This window comes from Podarcis tiliguerta (genome assembly GCF_965153285.1).
Source record: "Podarcis tiliguerta genome assembly, chromosome: 8".
Classification (NCBI taxonomy): Eukaryota; Metazoa; Chordata; class Lepidosauria; order Squamata; family Lacertidae; genus Podarcis; species Podarcis tiliguerta.
Window position 1 is genome coordinate 86,445,638 of NC_139541.1, and position 18,846 is coordinate 86,464,483.

At 45.1% G+C, this 18,846-nt stretch overlaps 1 protein-coding gene across 1 annotated transcript in view; it reads left to right on the forward strand.

Annotated features, from left to right (window-relative positions):
• LOC310684244 (uncharacterized protein) overlaps positions 1–18,846 on the forward strand; it is a 73,045-nt gene that overhangs the window by 11,565 nt on the left and 42,634 nt on the right. Inside the window, exons 2-6 of the mRNA XM_083455033.1 lie at positions 5,255–5,758; positions 6,421–6,502; positions 11,772–11,854; positions 12,158–12,284; positions 14,364–16,344. Of these exons, the coding sequence (XP_083311159.1) occupies positions 5,345–5,758; positions 6,421–6,502; positions 11,772–11,854; positions 12,158–12,284; positions 14,364–16,126 (2,469 nt within the window). The 5' untranslated portion in view covers positions 5,255–5,344 and the 3' untranslated portion in view covers positions 16,127–16,344. The remainder of the gene's footprint in view (positions 1–5,254; positions 5,759–6,420; positions 6,503–11,771; positions 11,855–12,157; positions 12,285–14,363; positions 16,345–18,846) is intronic.

Genomic DNA, 18,846 nt, shown 5'->3' on the forward strand with positions numbered 1-18,846 from the left:
GTTTTCAAGTTGGAACTATGTTTTGATCCTTTGCCAAAAGAAGATGCCACAAAGTGTGTGTGTGGGGGGGGGTGTCTTTTCAGTGCCAGGATACAAGGTGCTCTCTTGACCCGGGAGCCTGATCCCTCTCCCCCACCCCTAGAAAAGGGGGTCTTCCCCTCATCCTCTCCTTGCAGGACCCCCTTTTCCTTCCTCTTTGCTCAGGGAGTCGGAACCAACTCTCTCTCAAGGGACCCTGGAGCCAAACACTTGCAGAGTTTTTCTCTTGCTTCTCAAGCAAAGGGTGGGAAGGAATACATTCTTGTTGCTCTTGAGATGCACAGAACTCTGTTCCCTGCGGAGGGAGAAGCTTGCCAGGCCCCCAAAGTCTCCCAATGGAGCAGCTCTGCGCCTGTGCCACGCCTGGGGCTCCTCCGCAGGGAAAGAGGGACCAGCAAAAGGGTTAAGTGGCACCGAGTTGGCTTCCTAGAGAGGAATAAAGGGAGGAGGCTCCCCAGAGCAAAAGCTCCGCCCCCATCGGGGCTTTTGTCTCTTTGCTCCACAAGTGCTGCCTGGGGGCGCCTTCTGGGATCCGGTGAGTCGCCTTGGGGAGATGGGGGGTCCCAGGGCTGCAGGGGAGGGTCCCCCAAAGAAGACCCCTCTGGGGCCCTGGCTCCTGAGAGAGAGAGAGAGAAGGGAGCAACGCGAGCTCCGCTTTGCAAGGGCTCAGAAGAACAGCCAGGAGGGCCAGGGAGTCATGATGAGGGACACCCAAAGTCATCTAGCCCACCCCCGGCCAGGCAGAAATCTTCTGCCCAGCCTGGGGCTTGAACCCAGGGGTCTGAGATCAAAGAGACTCGTGCTCTACCCACTGAGCTCTCCTGCCTTGTTTGGGTTCATTTCTGGAAGAGTCAGAGAGAGAGAATGTGAGCTTGGTTTGCTCCACCTTGCAAGGGTTAAAAGGAACTGAGCTGCATTACTAGAGAGGACAGGGACTAAGGGGGGGGGTGAGGTCCTCCCAAGCAAATGCCCCTCCCTCCTTCCCAGGTTCCTCCCTGCAAGAGGGGTAGGGGGCTTTCATTTCCTCTGCAGGAGCTGCCTTCTGGCACCTGGCGAGTTTCCTCTCTTTTCTGCCCTAGGGTGCATTGGGGAGATGTGGGGCAGGGGTGTCCCAGGGCTGCAGGGGACGGATCCGTGGGGATTCTGCTCAGCTCCTGCAAGGGGATCCCCAAGCCAGGGCTAAGAGGTTCTGCCCCCTTCTTCTCTGCAAAGCCAGGGAGGCTGCAAGTAGCAGGAGGTCTGCAACTCTTGTCTTGCTCCTTCGGGGAGGGGTCACGGAGTCAGGAAGAAAAGGGCCTGCAAAGGAACTCTGATAGGATTTCTGTGAGGTGGGTGCACTATATTTAAGAGAGAGAACGGGCCCAAGGCTGCCAGGGGGAAAAGAGCCCCTGCGTCGTCGCATATTAATTGGGGGCAGAGGTGGGATAGGAAGTTAAAACCCACACAGATCCTATTTAGTTTTGAGCGGACTGGCAGACTCAAACATTCATGAGGAAAACTGGATGCTGCACTTACGCTCACAGATATGTGGAGTTTTGAGTGAAATATACTCAGATCTCAGAGAGGATGAAACCTCTGATTCCCTCACATTTAAGGAGAGAGTGAAAGTGCGCTTTGGACTGACTGCAGAACACAGTCAAAAAGCCTTTCGTGAAATTAAAAGGAAACCAGGAGAGACTTATGCCCAACTGGGCAGCCGAATTGACAAAGCTCTGGACAGATGGGAGGAAAGTGAGATGAGCTCAAACAGCTGATCAGTTTAGAGCAATGTTTTCAAGAGGTTCCTGCTCATTTAGGCTGAAAACAGTAACTGAAGTCTCTACCTTGGGAGATGAAATCAAAGGAGACTTAGGAGGAGCAGCAATACTCTGTCCCTTCAAGAAAGGGTAATAATTGGAAACCCAGGGAGGAAGTGGGGTCTCAAAACAAGAACTCTGAAGGGCGGGCCCAAGGGTGCCGGGGGGGAAAGAGCCGTGATACGAAGTAAAAACCCACAGAGAAACGTACCCAGAGACACAGAACAACCAGTTTAATGAAGGAGTGAAGTTCTTTGATTAAAAAGAGAAAAAAATCCTGTCAGAAAATCACCAGCCAGCGCCAAGCCAAAGAGACTCAGGATGACTCAGCTGCTGCGTCTGAGGAGAATCCTAATATATTGAATTAGAGATGATGAGGCTTCCTTTAAAAATGGAGGAGATTAAGGCGAGGGCAGAACTGCCGCAAGCAATGTTGGGGGGTGGAGATTTTGCCTCAGAAAATGTAAAGTATGTACAGTGGTACCTCGGGTTACAGACTCCGCTAACCCAGAAATAGTACCTCAGCTTAAGAACTTTGCTTCAGGATGAGAAGAGAAATCATGTTCCGGCGGCAGCAGGAGGCCCCAGAACAGTTTCAGGTTACGAACGGACCTCCAGAGCGAATTAAGTACTTAACCCGAGGTACCACTGTAAAAGCTGATGGTGTGCAGGCCTAATGGTCAAAGCTTCAAAATGCCAGTTTTCAAAATGAGGCAAGTCAACTATTTGGGTCCCGTCCCAAGGGGTGGAAATATACAACCTGATTGGAGCAAGGCAAAGGTCCTTCAAGAGGGGCCTAGACCCTCCACAAAAAGAGAAAGAAGAGCTTTTCTGAGCAGGACCCCCTTTTCCTTCCTCTTTGCTCAGGGAGTCGGAACCAACTCTCTCTCAAGGGACCCTGAGCAAAGGGTGGGAAGGAAGACATTCTTGTTGCTCTTGAGATGTACAGAAATCTCTTCTCCTGATTTTGAACAAGGCAGGCCTGCTGTGATGGGCTTCCTTTCCCCCCCTTGCCTCTGAAAAATTCCATTAAACTGCCTCTTTGCCGACTGTTAGGTTTAATTCCTTTTTCTAAGGTAAAGATGTTCCGCTGCATCTTGGAGACACTGCACTTCCTGCTGCTTTTTTCTGTTCTGGGTTTGAATAAAACTGAATCTGTGGACGAACGTTGTTGCATTTTGTGTGGTCCTTTCCTGTTGCTTGATCTCCAACGGACTCTTCTTCATTTAGTTGTCCCTGGCATTTCCACCCCCCTTTTTTTCTCCAGGGGCTACATGCATGGTTCTCCCCCTTCGCAGCCCCAGGCAGAGACACGGGTTCCCCCTTCCCACGCACCCAGTTCGGCTTCTTCCCGGCCAGGCGCCCCCCTCCTCTCGGCCCGGAGGCCCCGCACCCCCCAGGCCCCCCCCTTGCTGGGACAGGGCTCTCTGCCCCCCCAAGAGAGACACCCCCGGGTCCCCCATCTGGCCCCCCTGGAAGGCTCCCCGCTCCCCCGCCCAGACGCCCCTTCGCAGCCCCAGGCAGAGAGATGGGCTCCTCCTCCTCCGGGACACGGTTTCCCCCTTCCCACGCACCCTCCCAGGCCCCCCTCTTGCTGGGACAGGGCTCTCTGCCCCACAGCCCCCCAGGAGAGACACCCAGGGTCCCCCATCTGGCCCCTGCGCCCCCCCTGGAAGGCTCCCCGCCCCTTCGCAGCCCCAGGCAGAAAGACACGGGTTCCCCCTTCCCACGCCCACGCGCCCAGCCCGGCTTCTTCCCGGCCAGGCGCCCCCTCCTCTCGGCCCGGGGGCCCCGCACCCTCCCAGCCCCCCCCCCCTTGCTGGGACAGGGCTCTCTGCCCCGCAGCCCCCCCAAGAGAGACACCCCCGGGTCCCCCCAAAGACCCCCCTGGAAGGCTCCCCCGCCCAGACGCCCCTTCGCAGCCCCGCAGCCCCGGACAGAGAGACACGGGTTCCCCCTTCCCACGCACACGCGCCCAGCCCGGCCTCTTCCCCTCAGAGGGAGCAGCTGGCCAGGCCCCGGATGGAGCAGCTCTGCGCCTGCGCGACGCCCCGGAGGGAGAGAGGAGGAGGAGGGGCGGGGCGAGCGCGGTCCGCCAAGGGTTAAGGGGGACCGAGCCGGCTTCCTAGAGAGGACAGGAAAGGGAGGCGGGCCGCTCCCTTCCGGGCTCTGGGGGTCTCCTCTCGGGGGAAGCCTGCGGAACTCCCTGCCCCGGGAGGCGGGCGAGGAGAAGCTGCGCCGCTCGTCCTGAGGTAAAATCCTGGCCTCGGCTCCTCTTCCTCCTCCCCCGGACCAGGCTCGGCCTGGCTTCTCCTCCCGGAGGAAGGCCGCTTGGCCCGGGAGGAGGGAGGGGGTGGGGGGCTTCCCAGGAGTTTGGAGGCTCCAGGGGGCAGCTGGACTCTCGGCCTCCTTCACAAACGGGGAGTCTGGCTTGGCAGATGCAGCCCGGATGGGGCGGGGGGGGGGCTCTCTTTCTTTTCTTTCCCCTTAGTTTTCTTTCTTTCAATAGATGCTGTTCATGTTTGAAAGGAGATAGACCAAAGTGGGCATCCAATACCCCATATCGTTTTATCAAAGAGAAAATCAAGTAATCTAAATAAGCGCACAAACGGAAAGGAGGATTACTTCCGACTTTGCTTTCCTTGGCATCTTGCAATAACCTTAATTTTAACTTGGCCTTTTCCCTGCCATAAAAAATGAGATAAATATTTTTGCATCTCCCATCTTGACATATGCTTTAATTTCAGCACATAATTATTTTGAAACAACATAAATTCGTATTTGTCACAGTAACACACAAATATTTTGTTTTCAATTTGAAACCTTGTTTCCTCCACCGAAACCTTCTGGTCTTCTCCTCTCATATTCTTTGATAACCTTTTCGTTTTCTCTTCTCGGGAAGGTTCAGGAGGAGGGAAGGGGGTCTCCACCATTCCTCTTGGGTCCAGTCCCTGACACCACCTGGAGCCTGTTGGAGACGAAGGTGGGATAGAAATGCCATTAGTAAAAGAGGGAACCCAGTTGAGAACCCATCCGCTGCATTTGGGGCCAGTTTCCAAGGCGTCATCCAGGGCAGTTCCACCCAGAGGGCCTGGCCACCGTCCCCTCGGATCCAGAGCAGGAAGTCACATGGCCACATCCTGTCTGTGCCAAAGGGACGGTGGCTGGAGCTAGACATGAGCCCTGCTGCTCACCAAGCCACCCAAGCAGATATGGCTGGGTTGGGGTGAAGCTCTGGACTATGAAGTGGGGTTGGGAGGGACCCCCACTGTTGCCTTGACTCCAGATTACACTCACTTGTCATTCACAGTTATGACTTCTTCCTCCTCCTCCTCCTCTCCCTACACTTGCTCAGGGAACATTCTTCTTCTCTTGGCTGTGCTTTGATATTATAATAGAAGAATGTGTTTGATTCATAGGATTTGCTGCAGCTTGCATTAGGACACACAGAACTTGGCAGAGGACCAAGGGGCTCCTTCCAATCTCTTGGAGACTTCCGGATAGCCCAGATGGAGGAGCAAGACTCAGCTGGCCCTGAAGCAGGAAGAGGCTATGCCATGGAAACGGGGAGCGGTGGGGAATTCTGGGAAAACTCCGTGCAGAAGAACCCAGGTGAGGAGGACACCCTTTGCTCAGAGGTGCAGAGCCAGCAGCTCAGGCAGTTCTGCTACCAGGAGGCCAAAGGACCCCGAGAGGTTTGCAGCCAATTCTACCACCTTGACCATCAGTGGCTGAAGCCAGAAAGGCACACGAAAGCTGAGATGCTGGACCTGGTGATCTTGGAGCAGTTCCTGGCTGTCCTTCCTGTGGAGATGGAAGGCTGGGTGAGGGAATGTGGAGCGGAGACCAGTTCCCAGGCGGTGGCCCTGGCCGAAGGTTTCCTCCTGAGTCAGGCAGAGGAGAGGAAGCAGGCAGAGCAGCAGGTGAGAGAGACTTTCCTCTGGATACTCCCAAGGGGCTCCAAAGAGGAGGGAGAGTATTCCCAAATCATTGCCTAATGGCCCATCCTTTTTTGGAAAGCATCTAGGAACAGATTTTCTCCTTCTCCTTCTTCTTATTCTTCCTCTCCTCCTCCTCCTCCTCCTCCTCCTTCTTCTTCTTCTTCTTCTTACCACACCCATGTGCCTGGGTGCCTTCCAGCACATATAAAAGCATAAGAAGACATGAGATGTCTTCTAAAAGATATGCAGTTTTTTATCCCCTTATCACCTGATGGGAGGGCATTCCCCAGGGTGGGGGCCACTGTGGAGAAGGTCTTCTGCCTGGTTCCCTGTAACTTCACTTATCACAGGGAGGGAATCAGCAGAAGACCCTCGGAACTGGACCTCAGTTCATGGAGACGCTCCTCTGGGTATACTGGGCCTTTGAGGCCGTTTAGGGCTTTGAATTGTGCTGGGAAACGTTCTGGGAGCCAGTGAAGATCCTTGAGGACCAATGTTTCATGGTCCTGGCAGCCAACCCCAGACACCAGTCTAGAAGAAGCAGGAAACAGCTTTCACCTCTGTCCCCGAAGGCGCTTTCCTCTGCCATTCCTTCTCTAACCCTTCTCCCCATTCTCTGTTTTGAATCCTTGTTGCTCTTTCAGAGGAAGGATCTTTGGGCAGAAATGGGTCTTGATTCTTCTGAGGCAGAGAAGACTCCGTTGGACGCCAGAGTGAGGCCTCTGGGTAAGGAGGAAGGAGCGTTTTCGCCCCCGTTTTGTCACATTCTCTTGGTTTTGAAAGTAATCTTGGGGTTCTTTGCATCTTTTGGGGGAGGACACCTGGAGCTCAGAGCTCAGAGGGGGGGAGATGTATTTTTGCACAACTATTATATGAAATTGGTACAAATGTCCAAATGTACTCAGCAGGGGAGACGTTTATGATACTCATTTGATTAGCTTACAATTACAGTTCAATAATAGCCTCCTTATAACAATGCGAAAGTACAATACAATTACTAATACCAATCTTTAAGATACAAAATTATATAATATAGGTGGCCCCCGCATGCTAAAACTGATTGTTTGATGATTTTCTTGATTTCTGCATTCCAAAATCTTATTAATTTCAATTATACTCCTGTCAAGATAACAATCCTTTATACAGCAACTGCAATATTAATGACTTCCATTCGTATTGAAACATCAAATAATATATAAAACTACAAGTGAGGCACTCCAGCTGTATCCTTATTCTTCCCGTGTGTGGCAATCTTTCTGTTCATGATGTTTTTCTCTGTCCTTGTAAAATATTCTGTCTATCTTTTCCTGGTTGTTGCTGTTCTCCATTATTCCTTGGACAGAGCTAATATCCCATTGTGGTTTCAGAAATTCTCCATCGCTTTGTCCTGTGCTTCGTTGTTTGGCAACTTTAACAGCAGGTGCAAAAATCACACTGTCCCAATAAATAATCAGTTTTCGCCATTTTTCTTCTCTGCCTGGGAAGGAGAGGGATCTGTCAGAACTGCAAATGACTCAGTAATGAACCTCATCTTTTTAAAAAAATAATAATAATATTTATTACTTTTCCAACAATTTAAACACTACATAGAAGAAATAAAAATGGACAATACAATACAATACAGAAACACTACATAACACTAACAATAACACCTAACACTAACACATTAAACTAACAGAACAAAACAAAAACAATTTAAAACACCTCAAACAATTTCAATATCTTATCTTCCATTCACTTATTTCACCGACCTCCTCACACCTCCCTTTTTGTATTCCACTTCTATTAATTATTTCAGCAATTCCTTTCCATCTTCCTATGTTTTCTATCCTATAGTTATCTTAAGACATTCTAACCTTATTTTTTCCTTTAACACTCTATTAATCTATTTATACTTAATTCCTTAAACATTTCTAGTAAAGCCATATAACTTCATTCCAACTTTGTTCTATTTTTTTTTAATTATATTTATTACTTTTCCAACAGTTTAAACATTACAGAAAAGATTAAAAAAGAACAATACAATACAATACAAAAACACTACATACCACTAACAAAACAAAACAAAAACAATTTAAAACACATCAAACACATCCAACAGTTTCAATATCTTATCTTTCATTCGCTTATTTCAACGACCTCCTCACACCTCCCTTTTTGTATTCCACTTCTGTTAATTGTTTCAGCAATTCCTTTCCATCTTCCTCTGTTTTCTATCCTATAATCATCTTAACACATTCTAATCTTATTTTTCCCTTTAATACTCTATTAATCTATTTTTACTTAATTCCTTATAACATTTCTAATAAAGCATATAACTTCATTCCAACATTTTTCTAACATTCATAATTTTACAATATTTCTATAAATAGTCTTTAAACTTTTTCCAATCTTCTTCCACCGACTCTTCTTCCTGGTCTCGGATTCTGCCAGTCCTTTCCGCCAATTCCATATAGTCCATCAACCTTCTTCGTATTTAAAGAAAAACTTTACTTTGTCCTCTACTGATCTTATTTTTATTTTCCTTCCTTTAAAACTGAAAGATAGTCCTTGGGGAAACTCCCACCTAAAGATGATTTTATTCCTTCTCAGCAGGGCAACAATATCTCCATAGTTAGGCCTAAGATCCAAAAGATATTTCGAAAATTTCCACTCTTGACTGTTGTACTTCCAGGTTCTTCTGGTAATGCCAACCCAAGATTCTATCTATCTCTTCTTTAGTTCGAAGGGTGATCAAACAGTTTCTTAGTCTATTCTTCTCTTTTTCCCCTCCTCTTCCACGTCTAAAGGCCCTCAAAATTCGAAACTCTCCTTGAGCCAAGTCCAAGTCCCAAAAGTCAGCAAATTCCTGTGTGGGAAAATCTATCAAACTTTCCCCCTCCAATTCAGGTAGGGCTCCAATCCTCAAATTCGTCTGATTTTCTTTAAGTTCAATCTTAGCAAGCGTCAACTTATGTTTATCAAAATGCCTCTGCAGGGCTGGGACTCTCTCTTTCTCCGATTGTACTACTTCGCATTCAGCAGCAACGTCTTTCTCCCTGGCTTCCTCCGCAATTTGCCGTATCAACGTAGATTCCTGTATCAATTTCTGGATGGTTTCTGTATTAGTATTCACCTTTTGTCCCAGACTATTTATACTTTCTGTATTTAAGTCGATTTTAATAGTCGTAGCATCTACTTTCGCATTTATCACATCTGTTTTCCTGTTAAGCTGTTCCAATAAATCATTTATCTTATTTAGTACAACCGCTAAAACCTCTTCTGTCGACATTCCTCTTGGTTTTGATTGTACTGATGGAGAAGCAGCAGCAAGAGAAGCAGGAAGGCCTGATATTGAGCCTCTCCTGGGCCTTAATGTTTTTTCAGCAGTTGACTGATCAGTTTTTTCCTTTCCATTTGCCATAACACTTAAAAGATTCAAGGTCAGTCCCAGAGTCTCACAGTTTTTTATCTTGCAGCTGGAAATTCCCCTAGCCCCAGCTCTTGTAAAACAACCAGTTTCAAAGGCTTCCACTAGGGGGGAAATTTTCTTTTTATATTAGTCAATAATGTCTTCTTTTAGACACAGTTCAAACAGTCCAAAGTTAGTTTCAGTTTTCAGTTACTTTTACTCCTTTTTAGAAGCAGACAAAGACAGTAGAAACAATGTATCTCTCTTATTTAGCTAGCTGTCAATGAACGTTCTAAGCGCTGTCAATGAACATTCCAAAAGACGTCAGTCCTGCTAGCAGCCCGTTTCCAGGGTCAGAGCGGCGGTATTTTAACTCTCCTCACTCTCCTGCAGGCATACTCAGTCCACAACTTCCCCCCCTCTTCTTCTGCCTCCAAGGGGGGGTTAATGTTCTTTACCGGTGGAAATTTAATCTTTTACAAAGGTTCAGCTTGCAGCCTCATTGCTTCAGTCTATTTACAAAAGGGGAAGGCGGACTTCCTGTGTTGAACCTCCCCGTTTCGATGCCAAATTAAACTTTTAGAAATCCAATTCTCCCGCTTCAGCTCTACTCACGGGTAATTGCTTTGAAGTCAAATTGTCCACAGGAAAAGGTCAGTGCTCTCCGGCAACAGCTATGCGGCTTCGCTCCGTGGAAGAAGCAGACGATTCGAAGCACCGCACCACTCACCCCACGGCGCTCCAGATCCCCGAAACTGGGTTTCCCCGCGAGTAGGGGAGGCGCAAAAGCTGCCCGCCGAATCCCACGTTCACAGGCTTCTCCCGCCTGTGATTTTTTGCAGGTCTCCGCCTTCGCCGTGGCGGCCAGACCCAAATTCCCACGGGACAAATTCCTCCCGATCAGAGGAATTCCGCCATTACCGGAGGCACCAACCCGGAAGTCATTCCGACTTTGTTATAACATTCATTAATTTTACAGTATTTCAGTAGATAGTCTTTAAACTTTTTCCAGTCTTCTTCCACCAACTCTTCTCCCTGGTCTCGGATTCTGCCAGTCATGTCCGCCAGTTCCATATAGTCCATCAACTTCATCTGCCATTCTTCCCGGGTGGGTAAATCTTGTGTCTTCCAATACTTCGCGATGAGTATTCTTGCTGCTGTTGTTGCATACATAAAAAAAGTTCTATCCTTCTTTGGCACCAATTGGCTGACCATGCCCAGGAGAAAGGCCTCTGGTTTCTTCAGGAAGGTATATTTAAATACCTTTTTCATTTCATTATGTATCATCTCCCAGAAAGTCTTAATCCTTGGGCATGTCCACCAGAGGTGAAAGAATGTACCTTCAGTCTCATTACATTTCCAACATTTATTACCGGGCAAATGGTAAATTTTTGCAAGCTTGACTGGTGTCATGTACCACCTATAAATCATTTTCATTAGATTTTCTCTTAGGGCATTACATGCCGTGAATTTCATACTTGTGGTCCATAACTGTTCCCAGTCAGCCATCATTATGTTATGTCCAACATCTTGTGCCCATTTAATCATAGCTGATTTCACCATTTCATCCTGAGTATTCCATTTCAACAGCAAGTTATACATTCTTGACAGATTCTTGATTTTTGGCTCGAACAATTCTGTTTCCAATTTTCATTTTTCCACCTGGAAACCAACTTTTTTGTCCAAATTGTATGCCTCCATTATTTGATAATAATGGAGCCAATCTCGCACTTTATTTTTCAATTTTTCAAAGCTCTGCAAATTTATTCTGTCTCCATCTTGTTCCAGAATTTCCCAATATTTCGGCCATTTGGCCTCCATATTGAGTTTTTTCTATGCCTTCGCTTCCATTGGTGACAGCCATCTTGGGGTTTTCTTTTCTAACAAATCCTTATATCTTATCCAAACGTTAAACAATGCTTTTCTAACAATATGATTTTTAAACGCCTCCCTTTTTCCTTTTTGTTTTTACACACACAGTTCCATTTGATGTTATATTCCAGTTTCATCCATGCTCACCTGCAGTCCAGTTTCATCCCTGCTCACCTGTACATAGATATTTTCAACTAGTATTTCAACTTTATATAAAGAAGCCATAGGCTCCCCTCCCCCCCATCTTTTGCACCAACTGAAGTCTACTCTCAAATTCAAACCTTAAAGACCTTGCAGCTGGTTCAATTCCGCAGTTTATTATCTCCTCTCTTCCAGCAAAACCTGTACATTAGTCCAAATTGAGCTCTAATTCACAGGAGAACCTCTGCTTCTTAATGGTGGCAAAGGAGGGTTTTTGGCAGACGAAGGGCTTCTGCACTCAGCGCCTCCCTGCCTCCTGCAATCTATGCCAGAGCCGGAACCTGGTACCAAGACAAACTGGGAGTGAAGCCCGTTCCCCCCTGTCCCTGGGGGAAACTTGCAAGGAGAATTACCCTCAGTCATCCTTGTTTTTCCTTTGCCAACGATCTCCCGCTGCCTCCATTAAAGCAGAGCGGAACCGGAAGCTAGCAGGGGAGACTTGGACAAGCCCCATCTGTACTTAGAGATGCACTGTTTCACCTCTGAGAGAAGCAGGCGCTCACGGTTTCCACTTACCTTTGTCTCTCCCAGGTGACGGAATGATGCCACCAAGACCTGCTCCTTCATCTTTTCATGGTGGTGGAGGGGAGGCAGCGGCTGTGGACCCAGATCAGGTAGGGGGAAGGAGCCTTGTGGGGAAGGACTGCTTGGATGCAGACTGGCTGGATGCAGAGGAATGGTGGGAGGAGCCAGAGAAGAGGGAGCCGACTGGGAGGAGGAGGAGGGGTCTGAAGCTGGAGAGGGAAGAGGGCTCAGGGAGCAGAGGGAGTCTGTGGCAGAGAGCAGCCCAGACTCCGAGGCAGAAGCTGCAGCAGGAGAGAGGGATGAGGAAGGCAGAGAGGGGTCTGGCCGCTGTAGACAACAACAGAGGCACCTGAATGTTCTCTAAGAGGACAGCCTTTTTCCTGTTCTGTTAGGGTCCAGTGTGCTTTGAAGATGTGGCTGTCCATTTCACAGACGAGGAGTGGGCGTTGCTGGATCCTGACCAGAGAGCTCTCCATAAGGAAGTCATGGAGGAGAATCGTGGGATCTTGGACTCTCTCGGTAAGGCTCCCTATTGGATCATCCTATCTGTTTTGTAATTCAAGACATCTCTCTATGTGACGAACCTCTGATATTTCGATGGGGCTCAACAGCGCCACCCACAGCACCTGGGATGTTAACACTCCCACAGCAAACCTTGGATGGATGGCTATTGATTGTTTTCCCTGTGAAAATTCTTCTTTCAGTTCTGCCGTTTAAAACCACAATCAGGCTGTCTGAACTGCCCAGGCCTTCTTAAATGTAGGATTCAGAGTGATTTGGGATGTTGAAGTAGCTTCAGTCACGTTTCCTGCTTTTGTTCTTGCTTCTGTCTCTCTCTGGTTGACCAAAGAGTCGCTTGACACTGGAGATGGCACAGATTCCAAGACTGAACCAAACAAACTCCATCCCAGAAAAGAGCCAGTCTTTTTGAGTCTCAGGCAGTGAACCCTGTAGTAACAATAATGATAATTTTATTATTTTTACCCAGTCCATCTGACTGGGTGGCCCCAGCCAACAAATAGAAAAACATAATAAAACATCAAACATTAAAAGCGTCCCAATACAGAGGTGCCTTCAGAAGTCCTCTAAAAGTTGCATAGTTATTTCCTTGACATCTGATGGGAGGGCGTTCCACAGGGTGGGTGCCCCTACTGAGAAGGCCCCCTGCCTCGTCCCCTGTAACTTCTCACAGTAATGTAACATTTAAATACAGTGGTACTTCGGGTTAAGAACTTAATTCGTTCTGGAGGTCTGTTCTTGACCTGAAACTGTTTTTAACCTGAAGCACCACTTTCGCTCATGGGGCCTCCTGCTGCCGCTGCGCTGCTGCTGCAAGATTTATGTTCTCATCCTAAAGCAAAGTTCTTAACCCGAGGTACTATTTCTCGGTTAGCGGAGTCTGTAACCTGAAGCTTATGTAAACCGAGGTGCCACTGTAACGAAACTTTAATAATGATAATAATGCTGATATAAGAAGTTTGTGCTGCACTCTGTGATGTCGAGAATTTAAGAAAACATCCAAATTGGTTTAAGGTGATGCACATCATCATTAAAGTTTTAGCCACTAAAGAAATTTAAATTTGGCAGCTGCCACACACATTTGTTCAATATACGAAAAGTGTTTTTCAGCACATAGAAGTGACGCTTTACTGAGTTAAAATAAACTTATTGATAAACAACATGGTTCCAAACAGGTTGACTGAGATTCCATACTGACTCTGCTCACAACTGAGGCAGAGTGACTCTGACTGAAATCTTTCAGAGAACACACAGAGAAAATGGCTGCTAAGTCACATGTCAGAGTGACTCAACAGTTAGCAGTTAGGCCTGAATAACTTTAGTAGGCCCAAATGATTGTGCAGTCCCAGCACTTCCCAGCCTACTTTGCTGCTTCTGCTCTCATGTGTCTTCGTCACATGACAAGAAGTTCACGTTTGCCATTTTTATTCCCCTACTCTTACATCACCCACCACAAGGCAGCTGACTATGACCAAGTCAGTCCAGAGTCAATGTACCCAAATATTTCTCCAGCTCTTAAAATTTGTTTAGATTTATTACTGCATACTGAGCAACTTAGCATATTGAATATATCTTAATTTTAACAGGGAACTTTGCCACATTGGCCACCTTTTTCAATAAAAGCATATTTCAGATGTCAAAGCGCTAAACTACCTGACATTCAGAAGACATATGAAGGCAGCCCTGTTCAGGGAAGTTTTTAATATGTGACATTTTAGTGTATTTTTCATCTTTGTTGGAAGCCGCCCAGAGTGGCTGGGGAAACCCAGCCAGATGGGCGGGGTACAAGTAAATTATTATTATTATTATTATTATTATTATTATTATTTTAGAAGATAGTACAGATGCATATTTGAACAACATGACATTACCCGGTTAAGCTGTACTTTTAAAAACCTGAGAGAAAACATCTAATATTCAACTTGATTTGTATACGAAACTAGACATTTTTACAGAACAAAAGGAACGTTATAATATCTAACTCCCTTCAGGTCTTCCTCTGTCCCGAGCATTAATGATCATTGTTTCATAATTTGAGACTGCACTTCTTCCCGAGACTCTAATCCGTTTGCCTCTTAGTTTCAGGTGGTGATGAATTGGAAATGAAGGACAAGGGAGACCACAATGAAATCCACACAATGGAGGAGCCATATCAAGATTCAGACTGTGGAGAGAGCTTCAGTCAGAGCTCCCATTCCACTTCCCATCAAAGAAATATCCTTGAGAAGAAACCCCATCAGTGCTTGGAATGTGGAAAGAACTTCAATCAGAGGGCCAAGCTCACTTCCCATCAAAGAATTCATACAGGGGAGAAACCTTATCATTGCTTGCAATGTGGAAAGAGCTTCATTCACAAAGGCCAGTTCATGGACCATCAAAGAATTCATACGGGAGAGAAACCTTATCAGTGCTTGGAATGTGGAAGAAGCTTCACCTGGAAACACAGTTTCACTGCCCATCAAAGAATTCATACAAAAGAGAAACCCTATCATTGCTTGGAGTGTGGAAAGAGCTTCAGTCACAGCCACAATCTCACTATCCATCGTAGAATTCATACAGGAGAGAAACCATATCACTGCGTGGAATGTGGAAAGAGCTTCAGTCACGGCCCCCATCTCACTGCACATCAAAGAATTCATACAGGGGAAAAGCCCTATCACTGCTTAGAGTGTGGAAGGAGCTTCAGTCAGAGGGCCAAGCTCACTTCCCATCAAAGAATTCATACAGGGGAGAAACCCTTTCAGTGCGTGGAATGTGGAAAGAGCTTCAATCAAAGGGCCATGCTCACTTCCCATCAAAGGATTCATACAGGGGAGAAACCCTATCAGTGCGTGGAATGTGGAAAGAGCTTCATTGACAGACGCTATCTCATTGCCCACCAGAGAATTCATACAGGGGAGAAACCCTATCAGTGCGTGGAATGTGGAAAGAGCTTCATTTCGAGTGCCGTTCTCAGTTCCCATCAAAGGATTCATACAGGGGAAAAACCGTATCAGTGCGTGGAATGTGGAAAGAGCTTCAGTCACAAAAGCAGTTTAACTTCCCATCAAAGAATTCATACAGGGGAGAAACCCTATCAGTGTGTGGAATGTGGAAAGAGCTTCAATCAGAGGACCAAGCTCACTTCCCATCAAAGGATTCATACAGGGGAGAAACCCTATCAGTGCTTGGAATGTGGAAAGAGCTTCACCCGGAAAGAAAGTCTCACTGTCCATCAAAGAATTCATAAAGGGGAGGAACCATATCACTGCTTTGCGTGTGGAAAGACCTTCAGTCACAAAAGCAGTTTAACTTCCCATCAAAGGATTCATACAGGGGAGAAACCCTATCAGTGCTTGGAATGTGGAAAGAGCTTCACCGGGAAAGGAAGTCTAACTGTTCATCAAAGAATTCATACAGGGGAAAAACCCTATCAGTGCTTGGAATGTGGAAAGAGCTTCACCTGGAAAGAAAGTCTCACTTCCCATCAAAGAATTCATACAAAAGAGAAACCCTATCACTGCTTGGCGTGTGGAAAGAGCTTCAGTCACAGCTATACTCTCACTTCCCATCGTAGAATTCATACAAGGGCGAAACACTATCAGTGTGTGGAATGTGGAAAGAGCTTCAATCTGAGGGCCCATCTCACTTCCCATCAAAGGATTCATACTGGGGAGAAACCCTATCAGTGCGTGGAATGTGGAAAGAGCTTCAGTCACAGCTATAGTCTGACTTCCCATCGTAGAATTCATACAGGGGAGAAACCCTTTAAGTGCCTGGAATGTGGAAAGAGCTTCACCAGGAAAGTAGGTCTCACTGCCCATCAAAAATTACACATAGTCGAGGAATCATATCAGTGTTAGGAATGTGGAAAGAGCTTCAGTCAAAAAGGAAATCTCATTTCATCTAAGAATACATACAGGGGAGGAATCATATCAATGCCAAGAGTGTGATCGGAGGGATTTATGAAAGTCTCATTTTTAAAGTTCTCTAAAAAAATATAGTTGTAGCTCTTAAAAGGACTTAGAGCTGGCTAAAAAAGCTAAAATCAAGACAGGCTTCGACAACTTCATTTCTCTTTGTTTTTCCCCCCAATATAATTTTTATTCAGTTTACAAATAAAACAAATTCATACAATTCATACAATTTTTTAAATCCATTCTCTTTTTTTGACTTCCCTCAACTTGGCTGGTACTCCTTCCCTTCTTAATTTCTTACACATTTCTGAAATCTCATCTAATTTATAAATTAAATCTTGTTTCACTCCAATTCTAATCTTTCTTTTTTACAAAGCTTCATTAAAAGTTACAAGCATTATTTGTTTTTCACTTAAATTATGCATATATTCTGAAAACTTTTTGCATTCTTCAGTAAATCTCTGATCTCGTCGATTTCGGATTCTTCCTGTCAGTCTATCAAGTTCTGCAAAGTCCATCATCTTCATTCTCCATTCTTCCAATGTTGGTAATTCTTCTTGCTTCCATTTCTGAGCTATCAGTATTCTCGCTGCTGTTACTGCATATAAAAATAGTTTCCTATCTTTCTTATTTATCTCATTCCCTACAATACCAAGTAGGAGTGCTTCTGGTTTCTTAGCAAAAGTATATTTAAACATTTTTTTCAATTCATTATATATCATTTCCCAGTAGCTTTTTACTTTCTTGCACTCCCACCACATGTGGTAAAATGTACCTTCTTTATCTTTACATTTCCAACATTTGTTACATCCCTTGTACATCTTTGCTAATTTCACAGGTGTTAAATACCATCGGTACATCATTTTCATCACATTTTCTTTTAAAGTTGTACATGCAGTAAATCTTAAACCTTCTTTCCACAGTTTCTCCCAATCCTCCATTTGTATGTTATATCCAAAATCTTTAGCCCAGTCAATCATAACTGATTTTATCTCTTCATCTTTCGTGTGCCATTCTAACAATATCTTATACATTTTAGCTAAAATTTTAAAATCACTGTTTATTATTTCTTTCTGGAATTTCGACTCTTTCTCCTCAAAACCTCTTAACTTTAGGTCTTTTTTAAACATTTCATTAATTTGATAATAGTGCAGCCAGTCATTAACATAGCTCTTAACTTCTTTGTATGGCTTCAACATCCATTTGCCATCTATTTTTCTTATTAAGTCTCGATATGTTACCCAATCCCCCTTAATATTAGTTTTTTTCACACATAATACCTCTGATGGTGACAACCAAAATGCCGTTTTTGCCTCCAACAAGTTTTTATACTTTTCCCAAACTTCTATCAATGAGCCTCTTATGGTGGTGGTTTCCAAACCCTTTATGTACTCGCTTTTTGTCATACCATAGATACGCATGCCACCCAAATCTATTGTCAAATCCTTCCAGATCCAACAAATCAGTATTTTCCAATTTTATCCATTCCTTCAACCAGCAGAGGCAGGATGCTTCATAATATAATTTCAGGTCCGGCAGGGCGAAGCCTCCTCTTTCTTTCGCATCAGTCAATATCTTAAACTTTATTCTCGGCTTCTTACCCTGCCATATGAACCTTGAAATTTCTCTTTGCCAATTTTTAAAAATCGCTGCCCCTCTGATTACTGGAACGGTTTGAAACAAAAACAACATCTTTGGTAGCACGTTCATTTTTATTATTGCGATTCTACCCCAAAATGAAAATTTCATTCTTCCCCACACCTCTAAGTCTTTTTTGATCCTATTCCATGTTGGAATATACTTATTTTGATATAGATCAATACTTCTTGGGGTTAACCAAACTCCCAAGTATTTAATTTTCTTTACCACTTCTATTTCTAACTGTTGCTGCACTTTATCAATAGTTTCTCGGTCCATATTTCTACACATCATTTTTGTCTTTTTCCTATTTAAAATAAATCCCGCCAGTTGGCCAAACTGTTCTATTTCCTTCCAAACTTATGGTGTCTGTTGAATTTTCCAGAGTTAAAACCAAGTCATCAAAAAAGGCTTTGATCTTGTATTGCTTGCTTCCTACCATTATCCCATTTATTTGTTGATTATTTCTTATCGCTCTTAAAAGAACTTCCAGGGGAGGAATCATATCAATGCCAAGAGTGTGATCGGAGGGATTTATGAAAGTCTCATTTTTAAAGTTCTCAAAAAGAATATACTTGTAGCTCTTAAAAGGACTTAGAGCTGGCTGAAAAAGCTAAGATCAAGACAGGCTTCGACAAGTTCATTTCTCTTTGAAGGAAAATATTTCTTCTACTTTGAGCCCCTTAAAGAGAATTGGATTCCTGCAAGACAACCACTCTTATCTGGACACCTAAATTGCTAGGTCCTCTTGGACACATTCTTTTTTTCTTTTTTGTTCATCTCTTAAAGCAATTGTTTGGTTTATTTGTTTAATGCAAATCTTAATTTGAGAAATTGGATTTTATGTTAGACATCTTATGTGTTCTGGGTATCAGGCTGGAAGGAAGAGGGAGGGCTGGAAAAATGCAGGAAACAGGATCTCTTGGGAAAGAGTTATTCTGTGACTTTGACAAACTGATAAGGTGCTGCTGGAAAATAGGCTGCTTTGAGAACAAGGGAGAGGGAGATTTTGAATATGGCCGTTCAAA